Genomic DNA, 24,067 nt, shown 5'->3' with positions numbered 1-24,067 from the left:
AAGCCATTTTTCTTTCTGGGGCCTCACCTATAAATAACGAGAGTTCCACCTTCCTTTATAGACTCTTGCTAAAAGCATGGTTTGGAACAAGACCATACAGGTGCAAACAAATTACAGTTGGGAAAGAAGCTTGCACTGTCTCTTGCCTCTGAGGGTTGTGAAATACTTGTTTCGATAATGGAGCCAGCGTGGTCAAGCTAGCATGACAAAGGTTGGCCTTAGTGATTCACTCCCTTGCTTACTTTCCCACTGTGCATCATCACATCCCAGACTTACTAGTCAAGTCCCTTCGTTTTTTTTTCACCTAAGTACAAAATTCATGGCATGAGTTTCTTTTTCAGAAAGTTCGGGGGGGGAGGTGGTTTCGGTGCAGCTGGTCTCTATGAACCTGTGAAAAGACAACCATGATATCTGTGTATTACACACTTAAAGTTTGAGTTATCGATGAAGGTAATTTTTTCAACCTCACCTTTCTATTGGCTGTCCTTCTGTGAATTGCAGGTTTTTATTACAGTGAAAATCATGGTAGGGATAAAAATTAAATAATTACTTATGTTATTCTCCTGAAACAAAATTTAAGCTATAAGAAGATTACCTTTGAGGATTTAAAAATAAAATTTACTTTGGCCACCAGTGTTTTCGAGCTTTATATCACAAATAAAAGACAAGATTAACATCAAAAGGAGTCAGTTTTCATTCCATTGTGCAGCACTGTAGGCTGTGAAATGTAATATTATTTTGACTTGTATGGTAATTGCAAAATGACAGAGGGAAATGGATTAAGTTTAAATAAAAGTATACACATCTGCACACACAGACTGTTAAATGCAAGCTGAGGTCATTGGGCCAAGAATGTATTGCAGATTAGAATTTTATAAATAAAACTTCTCTTCAGACTAGTTCAGTGCTATTTGCAAGTGTCCGCCTCGATGAAGAGGCACGCACAGTGTAGCGCCTCACCTTGAGAGTTGCTAAACTGGTTTATGTGCCTGCAGGCTCCCAGTGCACTTGAATACCTGCACTTCTCCTCTTTCCCCTTCTTGAAAAGATTTTGCGTGTCATTGGTGTGAAGTTTGAAATGCACACCCCTCCTCTTAGTTCTCGGATTTATAACACTTTAATGGTCCCAAATTGTGTAGCTTGCTTTTATGCCCCTTTTCTTTTCCTTGAATAAGTCAGGTTCATGTTGCAGATAATATTTGTTTCAGAAAAGTGCGAAAGAAGGGGCACCTGTGAAAACAGGCCATTGCTGCAGCACACATACACATTCGAATTAAAGCAGAAAATGTTGATTACAGCCTCCAATTACTACCTTATTTCTTGGAGGTTTAAAGCCACAGAGAAGATAGTGGTGCACTCACTGGAAGTTTTAAGGTAATTACTTGTTACTCCGAGTAGTGGGATCTGGTAACCTAATTCTGTACAAACCTGACACCCTATAGCTACACCCCACTGTCTCTCTGGTTTCAGAATATGTTTGTATAGAAACTTGTTCTGATGTTAAAGTGCAAAAGGGGGCAGTAAAGTGCTATCCACAAAAAAAGGAAAAATTCTCCCCAAGTATTTCTTATGGCCGATACTGCCGAAGTCTTTTGGAGGCCCTGCTTTTATTTATTTATTTTATAACAAACTCTCCTGTTTGGGGCATTTAGAAAATGTCTTATTAAGCAGTAGCAGCCATCTAGCATTAAGTGAAGGTAATGTAAGACTGACTATGCTGCCTGTTTATGAAATGTGCCATCAAATTCACACACTTATGAATTTGTTCTTCCAGAGTGTTTATAGTCCCGAGTGTGTAGAGCATTTCTGAAAGGAATCTTGGGCTTCTGTGTTAATCCTAGCCTACCTCCATGTAGACATGCAAGGCCCGAGTGCATTGTGAAGTTATGGGTCAAGGGTTTGGGCTTATCTAGAGCAACGCGCATCTTTTGTCAGGAGGTAACTGGAAAGACTGGCCAGTTACAGCAAAGCAGCGGAGTGCTTTTTCTCACTCAGAATTTCAGACTCCCCCAGCTGATGAACTGACTGCTCTTCTTCCCTGCAGCCTTTCACATTTAATTAAAAAGAAAATCAAAGCATTTTATGGGAAAAGCACATGCTTTCTAAAATGTGTTAAAAATACAAAACTTTGATTTAGGAATAAACCTATTTTATGATATGATGCGATTTTTGGTGTGCCAACTCCCGAGGTAAACCTGCCCCTAAAGTTCCTGAGGTTGGCGTTCAGAGTCTCTAAACTGTTAGATGACTTCCAAATTTGTGCAGTTCAATGAGTAAGCATAGACTGTATCTATCCCATATTTTTTAAGTATTTGAATGGACTAGTTGTACATTATATACTAGCTGTTATTATAGCTTTTGTGGACTCAAAATGGATTTATTAACTAGATTGCAATTTAGACTATAATAACTCTTTAGTTTAAGCTTTCTAAGGAATTGCATCAAAAAAGTTGAAAAGTCTATAGGCTTTAAATATTTTAAATGCTTAATTTAAAAACCAGAGTTATGAAAGATTGCTCAAGAATATAATATAGTTTTTTCTTTGAAACTGTATAAAAATAACGTTCCAATCTGATCACAAAATCCTGTAGTGTTTATTGCAGGGCATTCTGAAAAACACAGAAAGCTAAAAATTGGAATTTAAAGTATATACTCTAATGATGTAATCTTGAAATGAAAGGAAAAATAAAAGCAATTCTCTGTGAGGAAAAAAAGAAGGAATATCTGTGTATTTATGAATTTGATTCTGCTTGGCAGTTTGCTCCAGAGACAAATCATCGTGTGTAGATCTCCTGTCCTCTCAATTTGCATATTGGCAGGATTTACATTGGTTCTATTTCATGAGTGCCATTGTTCCATTTTCAAGTGGATAATACTTGTCATAAGTATGCAGAAATATTCTATACTTAAATAGAATTTTATGTGCATAATGGTAAATAGAAATGGCTTTGGGTCTGCATTGACACTTTTTAAATTAGAAACACATTTGTCATGTCTGGCTGGAGAGGCTTTGCCTGACCCAGTAATTTGTTTGGACACAGAAACTGGTCATTCTTGTCAACATGTTTTTATTCTGATCTCTTTTATTTTGTGTCAGCTTGGTATTTCTGCATTTGGTTACAACAGATTGATTTGCCCTTGTTTATAAGGTAGTTTGGCATGTTCTTCTATCATTTACCTCTACATATTGCTTTCTTAGAACATCCAGGTCGTTTGCATTTCATGTATATTTTCAAAGACTATTATCAACATTCAGGGGCCGCTCAGTGATTTGACTGTTCTTCTAGGTTAACCTACGTATTTTAGGCAACCTTGTAGAAACGTGAAAGAAGCCTTGGGATGGTTGTCCTGAGGTGCATATGTTATGGTCAGAGACAATGCAAGAGCCAGTAGGAGAGAAGAGAGGAGCGGAGAAAACGGGGCCTCTGTAGGGGTTGGGATGTGCCACCGTGGTTCCACTGCATGGCTGTCCTGAAGCATCTCAGCTCCTAGCTTCCCAGGGACCCTCTTGTTCCATTGGGCCAGGTTCACAAGTCAGTCGGGTAACCATGACTTCCATCTGATTTATCCTGCGAGACCTGATAATGCAATTCTAATCAATAGAAGAATCCAGGCTTGAGATCACAATGTGAGATGTTCTGCTCTATGAAAGAAAATTACATGTCACAATTCCTAAACTCTGTTTTTAAAAAAAAATTTTTTTCTTTATTGATTTTTAGAGAGAGAGGAAAGGAGAGAGAGAAAGAAACATCGATGAGAGAGAACATCGGTTGGCTGCCTTCTGCAGGCCCCCCACTGGGGATTGAGCCCACAACCTGGGCATGTGCCCTGACCCAGAATCGAACCGGCGACTTCTTGGTGCGAGGGTCGATGCTCAACCACTGAGCCACACTGGCCAGGTTCAATCCTTAAACTTTTAAGTGGCCGGTTTATGCTTTAAATGCATTGGGTTAGCTTTTTAAACAAGCATGGGTTCCTAGTGTAGATTAAAACATTAAAGAATACCATGTCACATAGTGGTTATAATATTAAAAAAAAGTTTCTACAATGATAAACATGAAGTTGAAATCTGTAATTTAGATTAATAGAGATCTGATTTGAATTATTAAATATTAATGTCTCATTTGGGTTATTAGATTGATTCCAAGTATTCACTGTGGAAGTATTACAGTCTAGTTTTCAGAGTAACTTTTAAAAACTTGGATTAAGTTCAATAGGGAATCAAAAGATAAAAACATACATCAAATCATTTCATTTTGGGCTGGCTAAATTTGGAACCCTACTTCGGGTTTCCATTTTATTCCACATTAGACTGTCTGTATATTAGATTCAAAATCATCACATCTATTGTCTTTTGGGGGAATGATTCATTGGGAAAAACCACAGGAGTTGCCTGTTTCTGCTCAGCTCGCCCCACTCTCGTGGCCTCCCGAGGAAGCCCTCCCGTGAGAGGCATGAAGTCACAGTACCAGTGTCCAGGAAGCAGTCCTGGGCCCCAGGTTCTCCTGGGGAGCAACATTCTGCTTCCCCCTCTCAGGAAAGCAGCAAGGTGACTGCTCTGACCTTAAGTAGCCTGGTTCAGAGAAGAAACTGGCCTGGCAGTGTTCTCTCTCCGATGTAGGACAGAAAGCCCCGTTGACCTTCTTTGTCTTTTCGTTTTGTTTTAAAAGCCAGCAGACTTTATTAAATGACACCTCTGACCACTTTTTGTTTTGGATATAGTTTAATTTAAAAAAAAAAACCTCACCTGTGTGGTATGTGTGGCAACTGCGGGGCTTTCCCTCTGCATTCCTTCCGGTTACAAGGTGAACATTATTTCAGCGCACGAAAAGAAGTCTGTATTTGACGTTCACTATGGATAGCCAGTTTAGTAACTTAAAATCAGCTAGTTGTCACCATCATAGTTATTTTTGACACTTCCTTGGTCAACATAAGTGTATTATTAAATATTATAAAATATTTGGGGCAGTTTCTTTTGGTTCCTGGCCTCCTGGGGTTCACCCTTTGGTTCTTGGCCTCCTCGGAAAAGGCAGAGATTGCTGCCTTTGTGAGCCGTGGTCTCAGATTCTCTTACCTCAAAAGCAGCCTCAGTTTTGGGCACAACTAAGGTGATTGGCATGGAACTAGAATCTGTGATGCTCATGAGCTTACATGTATGTTGATTTTCCTTAACTTTATGGCGTAGCTATGAAATGCTCAATTTAAAAAAAAAAAAAAATGCACTTCACAAACCAGATTTATGCTGTAATGTAATGCAGTGAGAACTGAAAAGTGTGCAGAGAAAGGGGGCTTTTCCTGTTGTGCCTCATGTTTGGCACAGGTGTATCCTCATCTGTTTTGCGTGTTGGGTACGTGCGCAGTGATTAAATGAAGATAATGTGATGTAAGGTGCTTTGATCTGTGCTTAGCAAAGAATAAGTGCTCAAAAGCAGCAGTGTTTTTGTTATTAGTGGTTCTGGAGGTGGTTAATTGCCTTGCATTTTTAATAGAAAGCCATTGTAGAAGACTGCTGATACTCATAAATCCTTCCAGAGAGAACAGGTCTGAGACGCCATCTGCATGGCTCCCCGTTCTCCAGAAACACCACCGTGCCTGGCATGATGTCTTCTGGAAATCTCATCGCTGCTCTCAGCACAGCCCTGTCCCAATTCTAGGTGGTCCTAACTTGAGAATTCCTTCCATGCCTGTAATTGCAAATAGTTGTGGCACCTAATTTGGCTTAACTTTATTTGTGTATTCCATTTATTTTGGCTTCCATTTGTTTTTTCATATTTTTTTCAACTAATACATTACTTATTGAGCATTCACCGTCTGTCAGCTTTCAGGCACTCCGTGTTGAATCAGACACACATGAGACCTGCTTGCCTTCAGGGAGCTAGATTGTGAATTCCTGGTGATCAAGCTCTTCTACGTTTTGGTCTCTCAGAGTCTGGCACAAAATACATCACTTTAATTGTTACACTCACATTACTCTTGTTTGTTCCCATGTTGCCTTAGAAACTGTGAGGGTTCCTGGGAAGGAAGGAAAAGGCTGCAGGGGCTCGACTGTACATAGTGGTGACATGTGCAAGAAATCTGTGATTCAGGTTCAAACTCAGTCACACCTTTTGTCTATGGAGAAACCGTAATGTCATCAATTAAAGTCACTGCTATGCTGACCAGTTTATATCTACATGCTTAAAAAGTAAACCTCTAAAGCACTCAAGTATTGGATCTTTTTCTATGGATTTAAATAAAGAAGCAATATTATTTTTAAGGAACTCTTGAAACAATTACTTTTTCAAGGAAAAGGATAAAATTCTTGCTTTACTTTTTTGCTACAGTATATTCTGAAAAGTGAACTGACTCTTCTCAAAGCATTAGAAATAGCGGATTTTATTAAGATTTACTTTTCATAAGTATGTTAAATATGCTTATTGCAATTTGAGGTCCCTCTCCTTCCCTTTCATTTTGATAAGCCATCCCATGGGTTACCCTCCCCATGCGTTGCTCCCCAGTCACTGACCGTTACCGCTTTTCATGTGATTTGTGCCCTCTGAAAATATGGTCTAGAACGTGGAGTCCTTGTCATCACACCAGCCCACATCTCGACCTCACCCATCAGCACCAGCAAAAGCTGTAACTCAGAGTTGGTGAGTGAAGAGAGAGTCATGAGTTACTTACATGGGTGGGAGGAAATCGCCAATGAGTCTTCGGCTAAGAAGAGGAAAATTTATCTCATGAAGGAAACAGGATCCTGGGAACATTTTGAATGAAGAAAGAGCTTAGTGAGCCAAACTTTAGACATAGGGTGTGATGTGGGAGAGTTCTCAGATATGCAGAGATGATATACAGCTTGTGGGGGATCTGATGCATTTTTTTTTTTTTTAATTGACTGGATGGACAAGAAGATGGGTCCATCTGGCAGCTAGACCTGCTCTCTGAAGCCTGGGCAAGGCTCTGGGGAATGAGTCCATGGTAAAAACTGATGAGTGTGAAGGTCAGAGATTGGAGAGGAGGCAGGTGCGGGCGTGCAGGCTGCAGGCCTTGGTCGTGATTTACGAATACTTCTAACAACAGCTTACATGTGGTGATCATTCTCTGCCAACTAGCAAAAGAGAAGGTTTAGGGTAGAAAATATTTGGAACCCGAGGCAGGAATTGGCCTCTGGTTCTTGGATGCAGTGAAGATTTCCTAAGAAAGTTAAGGAATACAACTGAGAAAAAGGAAGTGTCAGGCAGGTGAGCCGGGCCCGTCATATTTCATTTGTGCTGACCACCAGGCATCCTGCCCCCACTTCTTAACCCCAGGGACACATCAGAGTCACTGTGTGGGTGGGTGGGGGGGGCAAGGGTAAAGATGAGAAAGCCTCATCCACAGACATTCTGATTCAGTCCCTCCGTCCCTCCACCAGAACCCAGAGTCTTCGTGTTATTTACAAAGAAGATAGACTTGCCCAGAGAGACTATACTGGCACTCAGGAGGTAGAGGGAATACCCTGGGAGTCCTTCAGTCTCCTGGAGTCAATTTTTCAAAGCATCTCCCCAGAAAACTGGAGGAATGGTCAAGGTCAAAGAGAGGCTCTTACTAAATGGTAATCCTCATTTGTCAAAAGATCTAGAAAATTCTTCAAGTGTGTATCCATGTTTGTATGAAATTCGTCATTGTTATAAAAAATATTCATTTTGAGATTTTGTTAGATGATTTTTATCCTCCCTCACTTTCTTTCTTTCATTCATTCCCTTATTGTTGTTAATGAATAAGTTTCAAATGTCGTGACTTAAAAAAACTCAGTAAAAAACGTAGGGGCACCTACTCTCTCTTTGGGATTGTATAATAGCCTTCCCAAGGAAAATGACAAACCACTGTCTGCAACATGCATTTTTCCTGCCATAAAGAATATTGGTTTTAAATATAAATCTATAATGTAATTTCTGTTATGTTCTGTGATGCTTCATAACCACCCTCATGCAATTTTCAGAAAATTAATACCATTCATTAGCATAAATCATAACCTGTTTCCTCAGTATGAATTTGAAATTGGGGGTGCCTCATCATCCTGGCCTTCTCTCAGTTAATTACGACCCATTAATTGTCATGGCTGGTGGGCTTCCCTGGTTAAATAAAGGTTTGCATTGGAAGGATTCGGACATGATGCTTTGTTCTTGGGCTTTAATATTTTAATGAGCCTGAAGGCTTGGCTGCTTGCAGAGGAAAGAGCTGGGATTTCTAAGTGTGTTGTTAGTGTTAGCACTTGTAGAGGGATGTTCATTAGGAAGTTCTTGTTTCAGTTTCTCAGAGAAACTCCCCATTAAGAAAGATCTTTCAGCGGTATAGCTAGCAAGAAGGAGGAAGGGGTGGGGGAAAGCTTTTAGCTGTAAGCATTAAGGGGATATTGTATCAGTTGTCTTAATTCTAAGATTTGCTTCTAAGAATTAATTGGAGCAAATACATCTCAAGGGAGGAGAAGAAAGGTTGGTGGAGCAAGGACAGTAGCTGCTGTCCTTGCAAGGCAGGGACTCTTCATCTTGCAGCTGAATCAATACTGCAACTAATTATTTCTAGTTATCTTTTATAGGTTTGTAAGACATTTCTTTTGTTCAGTGTAATAAAAAACCCATTGTTTGATCAGTGACTGACTAATTATGATAAGTAATTTGAAACATTCTTGATGAAACTTGTCTGTTAATTAACATCAACAGCCAATGGAAACTAACAAGACAACAAAGTATTAGTGCACCCACTGTTCCCTGGCATTGATGCCATCTTTCTGTGGCATGCCCAATAAATGAAAGCTGCCAATAGTTAAAAAATAACAAACAGGTGGGAAGGTCTGACTCACCAGGAGGAAAAGTTATTGTAAAGTTACACAAAGGAGTTCTGAACTATTATAAGCGAGAGGGTAGTAAAGAAATGTCACCAGGCTGACTGGTCCCATTGCATAGAGCAGCAATTTTCAACCTGTGTGCCACAAGGATTAATAAAACGTGTTATGCCGGACTATTTAGTCAGGGGCACTGACCTCTTTTCCCTTAGATTGTCAAATACAAAAATGACAACAGCCAACACAGTAGTCGTCCAGGGTGAATGAATGAAAACTAACCTCTTTTTATTTGGTAGATCAGCAAAAAATATATATTTTTTGGTGTGCTTCAGAATTTTAGTAATTAGTTTATATGTGCCACGAGATGGAAAAAGGTTGAAAATCACGGGTGTAGAGTAAGGAGATGGTTCTTTCTTCTTTCTTTCCTTTATAGTTTAATTTCTAAATACATTCATCCCATGCTGATCTGAACTAAGATAACTTTGGGAAAATAAAAGTGGATCTATGAAATTGTAGTTTGGAATTATTGATATCATCTGGCTATATTATGATTATTAATACTGTTAACTTTTATTAATTCAATGTTGTTGTTTTTGTTTGTTTGTTTTATGCTTTTAGATTTCTACCTGGACAAGGACTGGTACTATACCCACAGATAGGAGACAAATTGGATATTATTTGCCCCAAAGTGGACTCTAAAACTATTGGCCAGTATGAATACTATAAAGTTTATATGGTTGATAAAGACCAAGCAGACAGATGCACTATTAAAAAGGAAAATACCCCTCTCCTCAACTGTGCCAGACCAGACCAAGATGTAAAATTCACTATCAAGTTTCAAGAATTCAGCCCTAACCTTTGGGGTCTAGAATTTCAGAAGAACAAAGATTATTACATTATATGTAAGTATAATTATATTTATTTATTTTATAAAAATTACGATAAGCTAAATAGGTTTGTATCAAATTTTACTTCCTTAAAATTATTGTGGCAAATATTTGGTGAGAATCTTTGCTGAAAATTGTCCATTTTTTTTAAAGAAACCTTAACTAAATGTGGGACCTGGTACTAATAGTACTCATTAAATATAAATACCTAAAGAGACAAAAAAACCTCCTAGAGTTTGTACAGTATTAAAATAAATTAATATATTTGAATATACTCAGCATCTCTACAGACAAAAGCATGTTTAAAAAGACCATTGGTGAGATTTTGATGGGTAACTCTTGTGCTATGACTTTTCTCTTCATCCATTCATCCATCTAGTTATTCATTCGTTCATATAGTATTTCTTCTGTGCCAGAAACTGTGCCTAAGTACTAGGAACTCAACAGTAACAAGATGGTATAATGATTCCCTCTCCTCATGAAGGTATCGATGAGGTGGAGCTCATGGGTTCGAAGGATGGGCAGTACAGGCAAACCACAACTGTACATGGGTACAATCAAAACCAGATTTAAAAGAATAAGACAAAACTTGGGGGTGCTCAACTAATTACTATTTTAAAAGCTATGTAATACTTTCATACATTGCTTCAGGAACAGATGCTATGTATCATTTGAATCGTATCTGAACTGGTGTCTGTGAAGCTGTAAAGTCAAATGGTGCAACCCCTTGAGCACACGCCTACTCAGTGCAGTCTGGGTGACTGAGGCAGCTTTTCATGTCACTCGAGCAATGGAGTCTTTTTTCCTTAATTTCTTTGGTTTAAAATTTTACTCATTGCTGAATTGGAGTCTCTACTCATGTGTTATCATAGACTTCAATTCCTTAGGGAACGCTCAACTGCTATCCATTGGCTGCACCCTCCCATCTCTTGGTGACCAGATTGAAACTACTTTTTCAACCTACTGGCTGCTCTTTTTTAAAGCTCAGAATCAGTAATTCACTGAATATGACTTAGTGCTCAATAACATATTACTTTTTACTACATTAGTAATTAAAACAAAAGTGGTCATAGCCATCTAATTATCTTGTTGTCCTTTGCTGCGAACCTGAAATGCCACAGAGACTGAAAACCTATTTTTAAGTGAACTTGATACACAGAGAGTGGCTGAGCAAGAATAAGTAACAACAACAAAAGTGAGGTGAGGAAGTGGTAAATTATATAAAGAAATAATTATCGTAAAGTGAAAATAAAAGCATTCTGAGGGATGAAACAAGTAGTTGGGGGGGGGCAAAGTGTACAAAATAATAGAGGAATCTTTGAAAATATAAAATAGCTATTAGGCAAAATAAATGGAAACTAAACTTTTGGAAGCCTAGAGGTTTGTATCTTTTTAAAGAGACATGTTAAGTAAGATTGTTTACCAAGGACACTAATGTTTCACATACCATTTATAGGAAAGTGAAAGTGACCTCAGATGAATTTATTAGGAGGGTTATTGCCCCTGGGTAGGGTGGAAGAAAGAAAGAACATGGGGGGTGGGAACCTGAAGAGGATGCATGCCCTAGAACAGCAGTTCTCAACCTGTGGGTTGCGACCACTTTGGGGGTCGAACAACCCTTTCACAGGGGTCGCCTAAGACATAATGGTAGCAAAATTAGTTATGAAGTAGCAATGAAAATAATTTTATGGTTGGGGGTCGCCACAACATGAGGAACTGTATTAAACAGTTGTGGCATTAGGAAGGTTGAGAACCGCTGCCCTAGAGTATCAGATGTTCCTGCTAGATGTATGTCACTAGAACTGTACCTGCAGCCCAAGTCCTCTGATTGGCTCTTCAAGGCTAATCAGTCAACTGACCCAGATTCTCTCCTCTATATACTTTAGTTTATGATTTCATGAAGATAGTTTTTAATTTCTAAGTCCCCCCCCACTGAGTACAGGTGGGATTTCAAGCATTATGGTTTAGTCTTTAGTCTGAAGTAATATGCAGGAAATAAAAATAAATACTAAATAAGCAACATCCTTTTGTTTAATGTAGTGAGCATTTAATAATGAATGACTTATTATCAACACATAATAGGTTTGTATTTAGAAGCACGGTTTAATTTGTAATTAATTATAATACTAATCTACACAATAATGACATCTGTTATTTTTCTTTTTCTCAAAACTCATTGTTAGGTTCATTAGCAGGTAGCTAAGCTCTGCTGGCCTCCAGAACTCTCCTTAGAGTTATCATCTATAGTGCAAAAGCCTGGGATAAAAGAATTGTTCTTAAAATAGAGTTGAGCTTGAAACAATGAGAGGCTGTTTGAATGCTGCTGGTTGGGTGATTGTCACAGGGCTGGATAAAGGGCCCAGAAGTGTGCCAGGAAGTCCATGCAAACTCTCCACAGAGAGTTGAAAGACTTCCGCCACGTCACAGACATAGGAAGACATTTCAGAAGTTGGGAAAATGCAGAAACCAGTTTCTCACCCAGCCTACAGCAAAGCTCATTGATATATAGCTTTGTCTGGGAAAGAATTTAATGATGAGAAGAACAAATTTTAAAATAGTTTAAAAAGTTAATGTTGACTTTCTTTGCTTCTTCAAGAATCCCAAGGCACCAAAACAATTAAGAAATTTTTGAAAGTGACTACTTTCCACATCAAACAGTTGCAATCCCATTCTCTCTCTCTCTCTCTCTCTCTCTCTCTCTCTCTCTCTCTCACAGTCACATTCTACTTAAAATAGTACTGTACTAGGTAGCATGAAAATTACTAAAGTTTATAACATATTTTTAACACTTAAAATCAATTCATTTTGAGACAGCTAATAATACTGGTATTTTTGAGTTGCTACAATGTATACTACATGTGCTTAATTCCAAATCTTCGCATCTACTTTGTAAGCACCGTCATAACTAAGAGTATCAGTATGAAAATCATAATTATTGTGTGCTGGCTTCTCTCCATGGGAGGAAGAAGAGAATTGATAGTTTGGAGTAGTGCTTCATTACCCTGGAGGGGAATAGTCCAAATTGCTAATGGACTGAATTGGTGCCTGGTATTCCCTAGATGAACTGATTCAAGGAACAATGGGCCCAGAGATGTGGGTTCTAGTCCTGCTGCCTGAGTTTACCAAGAAAGTCAGTTTATTTATTTTTTAAATTTTAATTTCTTCTCTAGAAACTGTTGTTGTTCTGGCTAATGATGGAAGTTTCCAATTCCCAATTATGATTGGACATACACATCCAATATAGGATCTCTTGTTAGTATGGCTTTTCTCCCATTGAAACAGACAGGATCTGCTGTAAATTCTTTAAAAATATTTAATTTGATTTGTAGTGTTACCAGATTTAAAATACAGGCATCATACTTTTGAGTTTCAGAAATAAATATTAATTTTTAATTGGAAGTGTATTTTAAACTAAATGAGTGTCCACTCATGACATGACAAGATACTATGAATCGTGAGTAATGCTTCTCATAGATGGTTATTTGCCTTAACATGTGGCAAAATGATATATGTAGGTTTTCTTAATGTTTAGAATTTACTTTTTCAATTGGCTTATTTCAGTAATTAGCCTTGGGCCTAATTTGCATAATAAAAATCTCTTAATCTTAAATGATCCAAAGGTGGCGGCGATGTTAAGAGCATTTGGTCTAAAAAAGCCTTGTTTTATTTTACATTCAGATTCTTAATTACCTTAAAAGCATAGTAATCATTTTATATAACCTGTGGTTGTTGTTGTTATTATTATTATTATTATATCTTCAAAGTTTAAAAAGTGTTTATGAAATAACTATCTGTTCTGAAGTTGCCTGTTGTCAAGGGACATTCTGTCTTGGTAAATGCTTCATTTACCATTAGGAGAGCGTTCCTGACTGTTCTCAGTTTTCATCCATGTTTGTGTCATAATGTTTCCCTGTAGGTGCTCTCTCTGCTTGCTTTACAGTTTCTTTTAGAGGTGACAGAGCTGAATGAGTCAACAATTTTGGCGTGTTGGCCCTTTGCATATCCAGCTTTATGAAGGTTCTGTGGGTTAGTTAACCAACTTTAGCATAAAATCTTGCAAAATAGCTATGAACAGGTTTTCATCACACTAACAAAATTGTGTGCGTCAGAGATCAATGAAAATGAACGCCATTGTGTTAGTACTGTGGCCGGGACAGAGTTGTTAGACGAAGATCACTGCATGCCCAGACCACCTCCCAGTTTAGCTTATGTGGCTTTTATGTTATTTTATTTAAAATCTGTAGCCAAGATATGGACTTGTGGAAAATAGTCTAAAGGGCAGCATTTCTAATGACTGCTTTTATTAAACGTTATAAGGTTTATTAAACGTTATAAGGTCCACCCTGCCATGCTCAGAGTCATCCTTCCAAAAGCCATCCCTCACTTTCCGTTCCTTGGGAAACTCTTCCTTGAGAAACACTGGATGAGATAGAGCGAGTCACCATTCTTCGGCCCGTCATTGGTTTAGTTCTCCAAAGCATTTTTAAATTTTTATCAGAGCATATAAAATTGGAAGGCTCCACAGTCAGCTTTGCTATTTTTAGGCATAAACTCCACTGCTGAGCAAAATTGCAAAATAATTAAAACACGTGCAAACAAATATAATGAAACACTATTTTTAAAGAATCAAAACAGAAGAACGGATTTCATTTCTGTATTTTTTTGTATGTGTGCGGTATGTGCCCCTAGCAGGAACCGAACCCGGGACTCTCTGGTCCACAAGTTGACGCTCAACCGCTGAGCTAAACTGGCCAGGGCTCATTTCTGTATTTTTGTTGAATGTGTCCATATATTTGTTTGTTTGTATTTTCTTCTTTTTTGTTTTTGATTGTATCTGGGGAATAGGTAGAGCAAATGGTACTGAATGTACTGTGTTTTCCCTTGCAAAGTAGTTAGGGAAGCTTTCAAATATCCTTTTACATCTAGATTTCTTCTTCTTTTTTTTTTTTAATCCTCATCCAAGAATATTTTCTCAAATATCTATCTCAAATTTTCAGATAGAGTGGGGGTGGGGTGGGGAGATACATCAATGTGAGAGGGACATATCGACTGGTTACCTCCCACGCAATCCCAACCAGAGCCAGGGACGAACTGCAACCGAGGTACATGCCCTTGGCCAGAATCGAACCTGCGACTCTGGTCTATGGGCTGGCACTCTACTGCTGAGACAAACTGTCCAGGGCACATCTAGATTTCTTTTACAATATGTAAGAGTGTGTGGCCTCTGTGAAGTAATTTTATGCTTTAGTTGATGAATTACTTCTATGATAAATATAGCAAAAACTACATTTCCATCAAGTTTAGTGATATGGCTACATCAGCTTGTCACTTATGTCCTCTGACTTTAGAGTGAGGATTTATGTTTGATACCTTTTATATAATTGCTGAATTCAAGCATTTAAACACCTTTTTGTTTTTAACCTACAACTGACATCTTTGTAATAGAATGTTCATGAAAGTCATGGTGTGTGAGGTATACACACACATACGATTAACATAGTAGTTGAGAGTCTGGAGGTAGACAGACCTGGTTCTTGAATCCCCCTCCACAGGTAACTGAACCAGTCTCTGCCTCAATTCTTCATCTGTAAATTGGGATGATGACTGTACCTTCTGGGAATGCTACGGGTTTAAATGGGGCAATAGGCACAACGTGCTTACTCCTACGGCTAAGGGTCTCTTCAGAGTGGGGGAGGATGTGTGAGACAGAAGACAAGACAAACCTGTGCTTCCCTGCAAGCTAGGTGTGGGGAAGTCCGGCTCAGAAAGTATCATTTATTTGAAAACCAGCCATAAAGTGAAACTCCAGAAAGTTTACAAGTTTCAGGAATGCTGCCCAACTTAATTATAAGATCTTCCCTCTTTGTCTTCCTGGAGTGTTATAGTTGTCCTTTTGTCCTTGGGCTTTCCTTATGAGGAAACAGGAATTTTTGTATCTTTTTCTTGGTGCAATTACCCAGGTTTGTTAGCATAGCATATGTAAGACCCAAAGGAGATGGATAGGGAGGAGTCTTCTTAATGCCTAATCATTTTCCCCAAGTGCTATTTATCCAATTTTGCCAGGCTTTTCCTCAGTTTCCTATTCCACGAAGGAAATACTATGTTTTTATTGATAATTTTAGCACCATCCTAATGTAGTATAAATAAATGTTCTTCTAGAGGGAAAAAAAAAATGTGTCAGAGTTGCCTTGTCATCAAGACTAGCTGGGAAAGTACATCATTTCATTAGTCTGATAATTAGAAGAAGCGTTGTTTCTATTATTATTTTACATAATATGAAGTCCTTTTGTGACTATATTGAAGGCTGTCCCAGAGTATCTCAGGAAGACTCCTTGTCAAATTTAATATGAATAGAGCTTCAGTTCCTCACATTAAGGAAATCAAGCCTTAGCTTCTGCTTAACTGGAGATTGTGCTGAGCAAATTGTGGCTTGTGGGTCTGATGGAGTCATGGCCATTGGGGTGTTTTTCCCAGCTCACTCAGGGCTTAGAGGGAGAAGGCTATTGAAGAGAGAGATTGCTTATATTCCATGGCGTCTTGTAGGCAGTGACCGCTTATCTCATTTAACGGTAGACGGAGCCCTGTGAGCACTATTCCTAATCCCCAAAATAACCAATGAAAGAATAAGATGACCCTCATTCTCAAAGCAATGGGAGACATCAGTACCTCATATGCAAAATAAGTGCAAAGCAAGAGCAGGTGAGAAATGAAAACAGATTACTTAAAAAAAAAAAAAGAAATTGTTTAGGAATTGCTCAGAATAAAACTGCTTCCACTGTTCCATAAAATATATCTTAATATCTGTAGTACCTGTATTGATAGCTTTTTAAGAGTTCACTTAGACTTTTAAATAATTGAACAATACTGGAGACTTAGTACAAGCCTGGGAGAGAATAAGTTTCTTTCTTAATAGCCTTTAAATATTCATGAAGATCAAAATTTAAAGCAAAATAAAGCACTTTAGGAAATAGCCAGCAGACATAGACACAAAATATTACATTGGAAAAACTTATTTACATTGTCCCTAAGCGGCACACAGTTTTCCCCAACATTCTGAAGTCTCAGGCTGGGTGTTTGATCACTCAGGGGGACATGATGTGGCCGCACATCCTCTGTGTCCCTTTGGCGTCTTGAAACATAGGCGATAGAGAAATTTTTGTCGCTGAGAAAAAACGGAAACTTCGAACATGTGAGTTGTTCAGTACAGTTCACACAGCCGTGAAATGTTCAAATCAGAACTCAAACCAGGGCTATCTGACCCTGAAACCAATGTCCTTAGTTTATGACAGTGCTTCCTGAATCACTCAGCATATACATGCATACACAGTGAGAGGAAAGATAGTATTTGGGTATATCACATCACATACAGGGTTACATGAAAGAGTATATGTATGTACATTCATAACACATCTATAGCGATAGCAAAGAACCTCACGTGGCAGGGTACCTAATGAACTCTAGCTTGTATGAAACATGTTGGGCCTGATGCTCTGTCCTCTAGTGTGTAATTAACTTCAGTAATAACTAACTTCAATCATATGCCCCAAAGTTCTTCATCCGAAGAACATCCTATAGAACAGAAGGAAAGGAGAGAACCATTGGGCCAACGTGGTTGTAATGGCAATTTGACAGATCTTCTGAATTTGGGGATCCTTTTAAAGATTTACTATCTATTCATCAACTCCATTTCTTCAATAGGACTCTGCTACTTTGTGGGGTTTTTGTTGTTGTTGTTGTTTTTAATGTTACCAAGCATTTTAAGGCCCTTCATAGAAAGTTGCTAAATATTAAAATTACAAAAATAAAAATCTCTCAAGTAGAGGGATTAAGAGACTAAAAATTTCCTTAGCCAAGTACAGGTGCTACAGTTTGGATGAATGGATGGATGGATTGGCAAAACCTCTGGCAGGAGCATAACTGATCGCTTTACAGAGGAGCCCAGCTGTGTGTTGCTAAAAGACAGATGTGCTTAGCAAATGGCTTTTTGCATTAGTGAGGTAGCCTCGTTTTATTGTTCCTGATATTAAACCAGGAGATGAAGGTATTTTTTTATTGAAGCAAACATGTGGAAAATTACTCTGGATTCTTAGAGGAGAGAACATGGCCCCTGAACGAAATAAGGTTCATGTGTAGGGCAGACTGAGACAGGGCCCTTTATTGGGGTTACCACTGGTGTCTAGATGGTCAAAGCAAATAACATCATGTCCATCTAAACTATTATGCCATGAGAGTGGCACATTTTCTCATCTGCAGTGTTGTATTCTAAACTGTCAGCAAACATTAATTCAGTCACTGGTGAAGTCCTACCACCCAGAGCTGAACTCTGCCTCAGATGGATGTTTTCCACTTCAGTGCTGCGGTCTGGCAATTACTGGGTCATTAATATCATTGCATGCGATTAGTGACAGGAGACTGAGCAAGAGGTTTGTGTGATGTGCATCCCCTCCCCACCACGAACTTTTTACTCTGACCCTTTGCTATCTCGACATTTCCATATCTCCACAAAGATATTTTAATGATTAAGACTGTTAAAAACTCAGAAATGAGTGATGGATTGTGTGCTAGGAATAATTATTCACTGAAACACATGCTTCTTCATGTTTTGGAATATTTTTACTAGATAATATCACTCTCTTTTGACCGAGAAGTCTCATTTGTAAAAATCTGAGTACTTCAATTAAGCTAAAAAGACAATAGGGAATTATGTTTTATCTTTAGAACTCTTACATTGTTCTTTTTTTTAAAAAAAATTGTGAGTGTGGTTATTATATTGAAGTAGTCATCTGGGCACCTATTTTAAAAACACAATTCCTCTTTTTCAGTAGTTTTTGGCCCATGTCAAGGTTGACACTCATATATAAAGGTAGTTATTCTTTCACTGTTGATTAGCACATTCTCATGATGGTAATTTTATCTGAATCATTGTGATAATAAGGTGAACTCCCTTAAAGCATGTTAGATGAAAAGCATTTTTTATGGATTCATGTTGAATTTTTTTTTTTTTTTACCTAATGAGAAATTCCACCTGCATAAAATCATTATAATCTTTAGCAATAAAATATTAGACTTAGCAAGGGATTTTTTTTTTTTCTCAGAAGAATTCATTAAAATCAAGACAACACATCTTGCAAGCAATATTTTGAGGGGAAATGAAGTAAACCACTCAGAAATACTCATGTATTTAATCACACCTCTCATACAAAAAAACAAAACAAAACAAAAAAATGGGTGTGAAGGGTGGAGGACAGGTCATTTATTGCCAGGATTATTTGATCTTTCTCAGAAAAGTGTAAATGCTTGGCGGGTTTGATTTTTTTCAGTGAAATATACCCCCTAGTTCTGCACATGCTTCTATTCATACACACATGCACACACACATTCACTACTTCTTTTCCAACTTTTTCACTTGGATTGTATAGAATCAGTGATTTTTCAGAACTGTATTATCAAAGATAATGGAAAGAACTGTCATAGAGTGAAGCCGCGAAAGTCGAACCACAAAGTGGCGAGGGATGACTGTAGTTATCTAAAGAATCCTACTTCGCTCCCTGGCCAGTTTGGCTAAGCAGTTAAAGTGTTGGCCTGTGGACCAGAGAGTCCCAGGTTCGGTTCCCACTAAGGGCACGTGCCTCGGTTGCAGTTTGTCCCCGGCACTGGTTGAGGTCATGTGGGTGGTGGCCAGTCGATGTGTCTCTCTCACATCGATGTTTCTCTCTCTTCCTCCCTCTCTCCCTCCCACTCTATCTGAATCTGAAGATAAATGCAAAAATGTCCTCGAGTGAGGATTAAAAAAAAAAAGAATCCTACTTCTGGAACTGATTTACCGTGATAAATGAGGGCTGACTGTCTGGCTCATAGTATCTTCAATGATTGTAACTTACTTGATCTTTGTATACAGTTTTAATGGTTTAAAGATTTTATGAGTGACTTGGCTGGTGTGGCTCAGTTGGTTGGAACGTCCTCCTGTACACCAAAGGGTCTCGGGTTCAATTCCCATTCAGGGCACAGACCTCTGTCTCATGTATGAGAGGAAACCGATCGATGTTTCCCTCTCACATTGGTGTTTCTCTCTCTCTCTCTCTCTCTCTCTCTCCCTCTCTCTAAAATCAATAAACATATCCTTAGGTGAGGATAAAGAAAAGTTTTTATGAGTAAGCTATGACAGAATTTCTTACATTTTAGATGTGGTATTTATTTCTTTATATTGTTACTATATATGAGATATGCTCTATAATAATATATATTATATTGGTACTTTCAGGCTAAACCTTACATAGTATCCTCTTATCGCCTATCTTCCCCCCAAAATAATGTTAAATGGCAAAGTAATATGTGTCATTAAATCTTTTAGTGAACACACCAAGATAGTTTACTAAATTGTTCTAAAGCTGTTACATTTTTTAAAAACTCCTCTTTTTGTCTGAGTTGTCAATATAATATCCTATTGTTCATGATGAACATTTGAAATTGTGAAAATAAAATTGTACCATTTTGTTAAGAGCATCTATTTATAGTTGATACCTGGTATCTTTACTTATATTTTAATGCCAAAATAAAGAGAGAGATCTAAATTGTGACTTCATTTTAAAATTCATTTTTTCCAAATAATTCTCTCTAGCAGAGAAACATAATTAATGATGTTGTACAGAAGTCACTGGAGCTAAGCCAGTTATTACTTCTTAATGCCTGATTTACTGCTTTAAAATTTTAAAACACAACCATAGTGATGTGCTTTAAATTTAAATGATTCTTCATCTCACCCTGGAACTTTGTTTCCGGTGTGAGAAATACACACATCCTATATCACTAGTAGCTTATCCAGTGTTTTAACTGGACCGTTCCCCACACACTGAAATCAGTTCATCAAATGCCAGTAAGAGCTATCTCATCAAGTAGAGAATTAAAAACAATAAAAGCTTTTGTGGATATATATTTCTTTTTGAAACTATCTGCCTTCGTATTTTTCTTCTGTGAGGCAATTTAAGAAGTATTTATAAAACTTTTACCCTAAGATCAGACATTGTGGGATGAAATGCCATGTTATTTGAAAGAATGATGAGCTTGTTTTTATAATACGACAAGCAAAAATAACAGGGCCCTTTAAAAGTCATGATGGTATATTCCTCATTTCTTTCACTGAAAATTCACAAAGAAAAACACATTAAGAGGAAGAAGTTAGAAGAAGTGAATTTTTCTTCTTCCCTTTGGCACATTATACAGTGTTTCTGTTTCAGAAGTTTTTATTAATTAAAAAAATATATTTATTTTTTGGCATTCAGTGAACATTATCGTTTCTATGTTAGATTATTTTTTCTTTTAAGTTGGTGTCTGGAAGGAGAACCATGATACCCAAGGCATTAGACTGCATTCATTTGAGTTATAGAAATTGAATCTCTGTTTCCTATAGTACATCTTTTGTTTTTTGTTGTTTTTTTTTATCCTCACCTGAGGACATTTTTCCATTTTTTGTTCAGATAGAGTGGGAGGGAGGGAGAGAAACATTGACATGAAAGGGACACATCGAGAGGCTGCCTCCTGCATGACCCAACCAGGGCCATGGACAAACTGCAACCGAGGTACATGGCTTAGCGGGAACCGAACCCAGGTCTCTCTGGACCACAGGCCGTTGCTCTAACTACTGAGCCAAACCGGCCAGGGCTATAGTACATCTTTTGAATTGCATCACACATTTGAATTTGAACTGATATCAGAGTGTTAACTAGACAGAGCTTAGTTTCTTGGGTTGTATGTTCTCATTTAGTAATTATATTTTTATCAGCTTCCTTGTTTTTCAACTTACATATCTCACTTCTATTTTTTTCTTTTCTTTTAGACACTCCAAGAGTTATTAACCCTGGTAGAGGAAACAGTCACCTAGTTTGTGTGTCATGTTTATTTTTCAGTTCCTAAGCTTGCCAAGTAATAGCTTCTGGTTTTCAGAAGACTGTGTTAAGCTTAAGGAGCCTAATGTGTAGGAAGGCTGGCCTAAGAAGTCAAAATTAGTAGGGCCAGCATGTGATGACATGGTCAAGAAACAGATAGTAGGTATAAAGAAATTTCATAAAATACTGTTTATGAGTGAATATGTCATGTGCAGCTTTATATAATGACAAGGTTTTCATTCTTGCTAGAAACTGACCTCTGATTTTCCTGATCTTGTATACTTACTATCTCTCTCTCTTTGGCGGACTTCTGTGGTGAAGCTGATAAGATATTTGCTTTTGAGTGTCCATCCACCCCCCCCCAACCCATCGCAGCCCCATCACAATAAGCTACATTTTAAAGTAGTTTGAAATATCCTCCAAAGTATTAGTATATATTGATGATTCATTCTTTCCATTATAACCTAAGCATTTTCCTTCATAGTGAAGCTATGATTCTGTAGAAAATTTTGCGCTGCCCTCATTCCTAACCTTTTTGTGAATGCGGCCCATATATCGGCACCAGTCCAGCAGTTGAATTCTCCATCTGATTAACACAACGTTACTGATATGATAGACTGAAAACAGCCAAGATCCAGTGCTGCAGCTTAACCTCCTGGGGTGCAGAGCAATAACAATCTAATGAAGACGTGTTTAAATGCAATATTACTTCCTCTCCCCGGTCACAGTCTAAAAAACATAGCCAGAAATATTCCTGCCCTTTTAGTCTGCTTTACTCACTGGTTCTCTGTTTTCTACTCAGATTACCAGTATACTATGCCCATTGAGTAAGAACTACAGATAAGTTCGTGTGCAAATTAATGGGAAACCACAGATGTTGGCTGTGTAGTTTTAAAATGTGAAGAGAACTTTTAGGCAGTGTGAACTTGGGGTACTTTTTTGCTGAGCAGAGATCTCCACCCACTGAAAACTAGGTCCTGGGGGAACAATATAGTGCTTTCAGTATACTCACTACATGCAATTAGATCCCTGAAGCAAAAGCTTTTAAAAGCAGGCTATAAAATGCCCATGCATTTTTATTAAACCTATTTTCTAACTAGATGGAGAAACTTTCCTAGTAATTTTTAATTTTATAAAGTCTTTTTTCCCTGGGCCAAGAAAAAAATGTCTGGGCACTAAAAGCTTAGGTATAACAATGTTATTTTTCTGCCTCTACATGATTAAATGCCATTTCATCCATTTAGTAATACTGATTATGGTGGGATTAGATAATGCTGGTAGAGAGATACAAAGAAAAACAATGTATATTGAGGTAACAATGTATTTTTACTCTTTCTTTATGTTAAAAATTCCCAGGACATTCCAATCAACAATAAAAATAATTGCAAAATTGTCTCCTGAAATGGAAACAGATTTTTATTCCCAAGCATTAGCAATGTCTTGTTGTTTTTCAAAGTCAGCCACTAACTTCTTGGTGACTGGCTATTGCAGGAGAAATCAGAATATTACTCTCGTGGCTTTATTTCAGCATTCTTTGCCAGTACAGAGACATAATCAGGACACACTTGGCTCTGCAATTTCTCAAGGTGGGGACAGGGAGATCTCTAGAATTAGAGAACCACACCCCCTACACTCCCTCACGAGGAAGTAGTAGGATAGAGAGAGGTTAATTTTTATTGTGGGATCCAATATAAAATAAGCTGAAATTATTCTGATTTATTTTATGCTTGCTTTAAAATCTACCTGCTGAAGTTTCAAAAGTAGTAACATCTTAAAACAGGGTTTTCCATGACAATTTAGATCATTCCTAATTTAGGACAAAAATCTTTTTGTGGTAGAATATCTGTTTTAAAATTTACCTTCTTTTTAAATAGCCAAGTATTTGGGTACTGTTTTAATATTAGTAATTAATTTTTCAATATCTTCCAGTAACCTTTACAACTTCCAAGTTGACTTAAAGTAGAAAGAAGCAGAATGTAGGAGAAAAACTGTCCTCACTCAGTGTTCTGCCTCTTGACCAGCTCCCCATCTTCACCCCCATCCTCCCTTTACCCCCACCCTCTGCCAGATCAGCAGCAGCTTCAATTGTCGAAGACCCCTGCAAGGCAGCATCCATGGATTTCCCTCTGTGCAACACCACGGCTTTTTCCCCCCAAGGAGTAAACAACATTTCAACTATTAAAGATGCAGTGCAGTTGCATAGTTTGTGGATGCTATATTATAGATTGCAATTTAATTTGAATACTTTTACAGTTCTTTGTGTTTGCGGGTTATTTGGACATCATTTTGGGTAAACCAAAGGGAGCTCTCTGCACCAAGGATTTAGTATTGAGGAAAGACATTGACCTACAAGTAAACTCTAAAGAAAAAGTCATTCAAATTATGGGCATCTCTTGTGCTTCCAGTTTGACAGAGTAGATATGGTTAGCCGATGTCATTTTTCATTGTATTTGCCAGAGACTCTTCTCTACCCTACCTTGTCTTATCCTTTCTGC

At 37.9% G+C, this 24,067-nt stretch overlaps 1 protein-coding gene across 1 annotated transcript in view; it reads left to right on the top strand.

The window, feature by feature from the left end:
• EFNB2 (ephrin B2) overlaps window positions 1–24,067 on the top strand; it is a 45,235-nt gene that overhangs the window by 12,868 nt on the left and 8,300 nt on the right. Inside the window, exon 2 of the mRNA XM_036250036.1 lies at window positions 9,422–9,705. Coding sequence (XP_036105929.1) covers window positions 9,422–9,705 — 284 coding nt within the window. The remainder of the gene's footprint in view (window positions 1–9,421; window positions 9,706–24,067) is intronic.

Source organism: Molossus molossus, unplaced genomic scaffold (assembly GCF_014108415.1).
Source record: "Molossus molossus isolate mMolMol1 unplaced genomic scaffold, mMolMol1.p scaffold_m16_p_9, whole genome shotgun sequence".
In the NCBI taxonomy this organism is placed as follows: Eukaryota; Metazoa; Chordata; class Mammalia; order Chiroptera; family Molossidae; genus Molossus; species Molossus molossus.
This window is presented reverse-complemented; position numbering and strand designations above follow the sequence as displayed.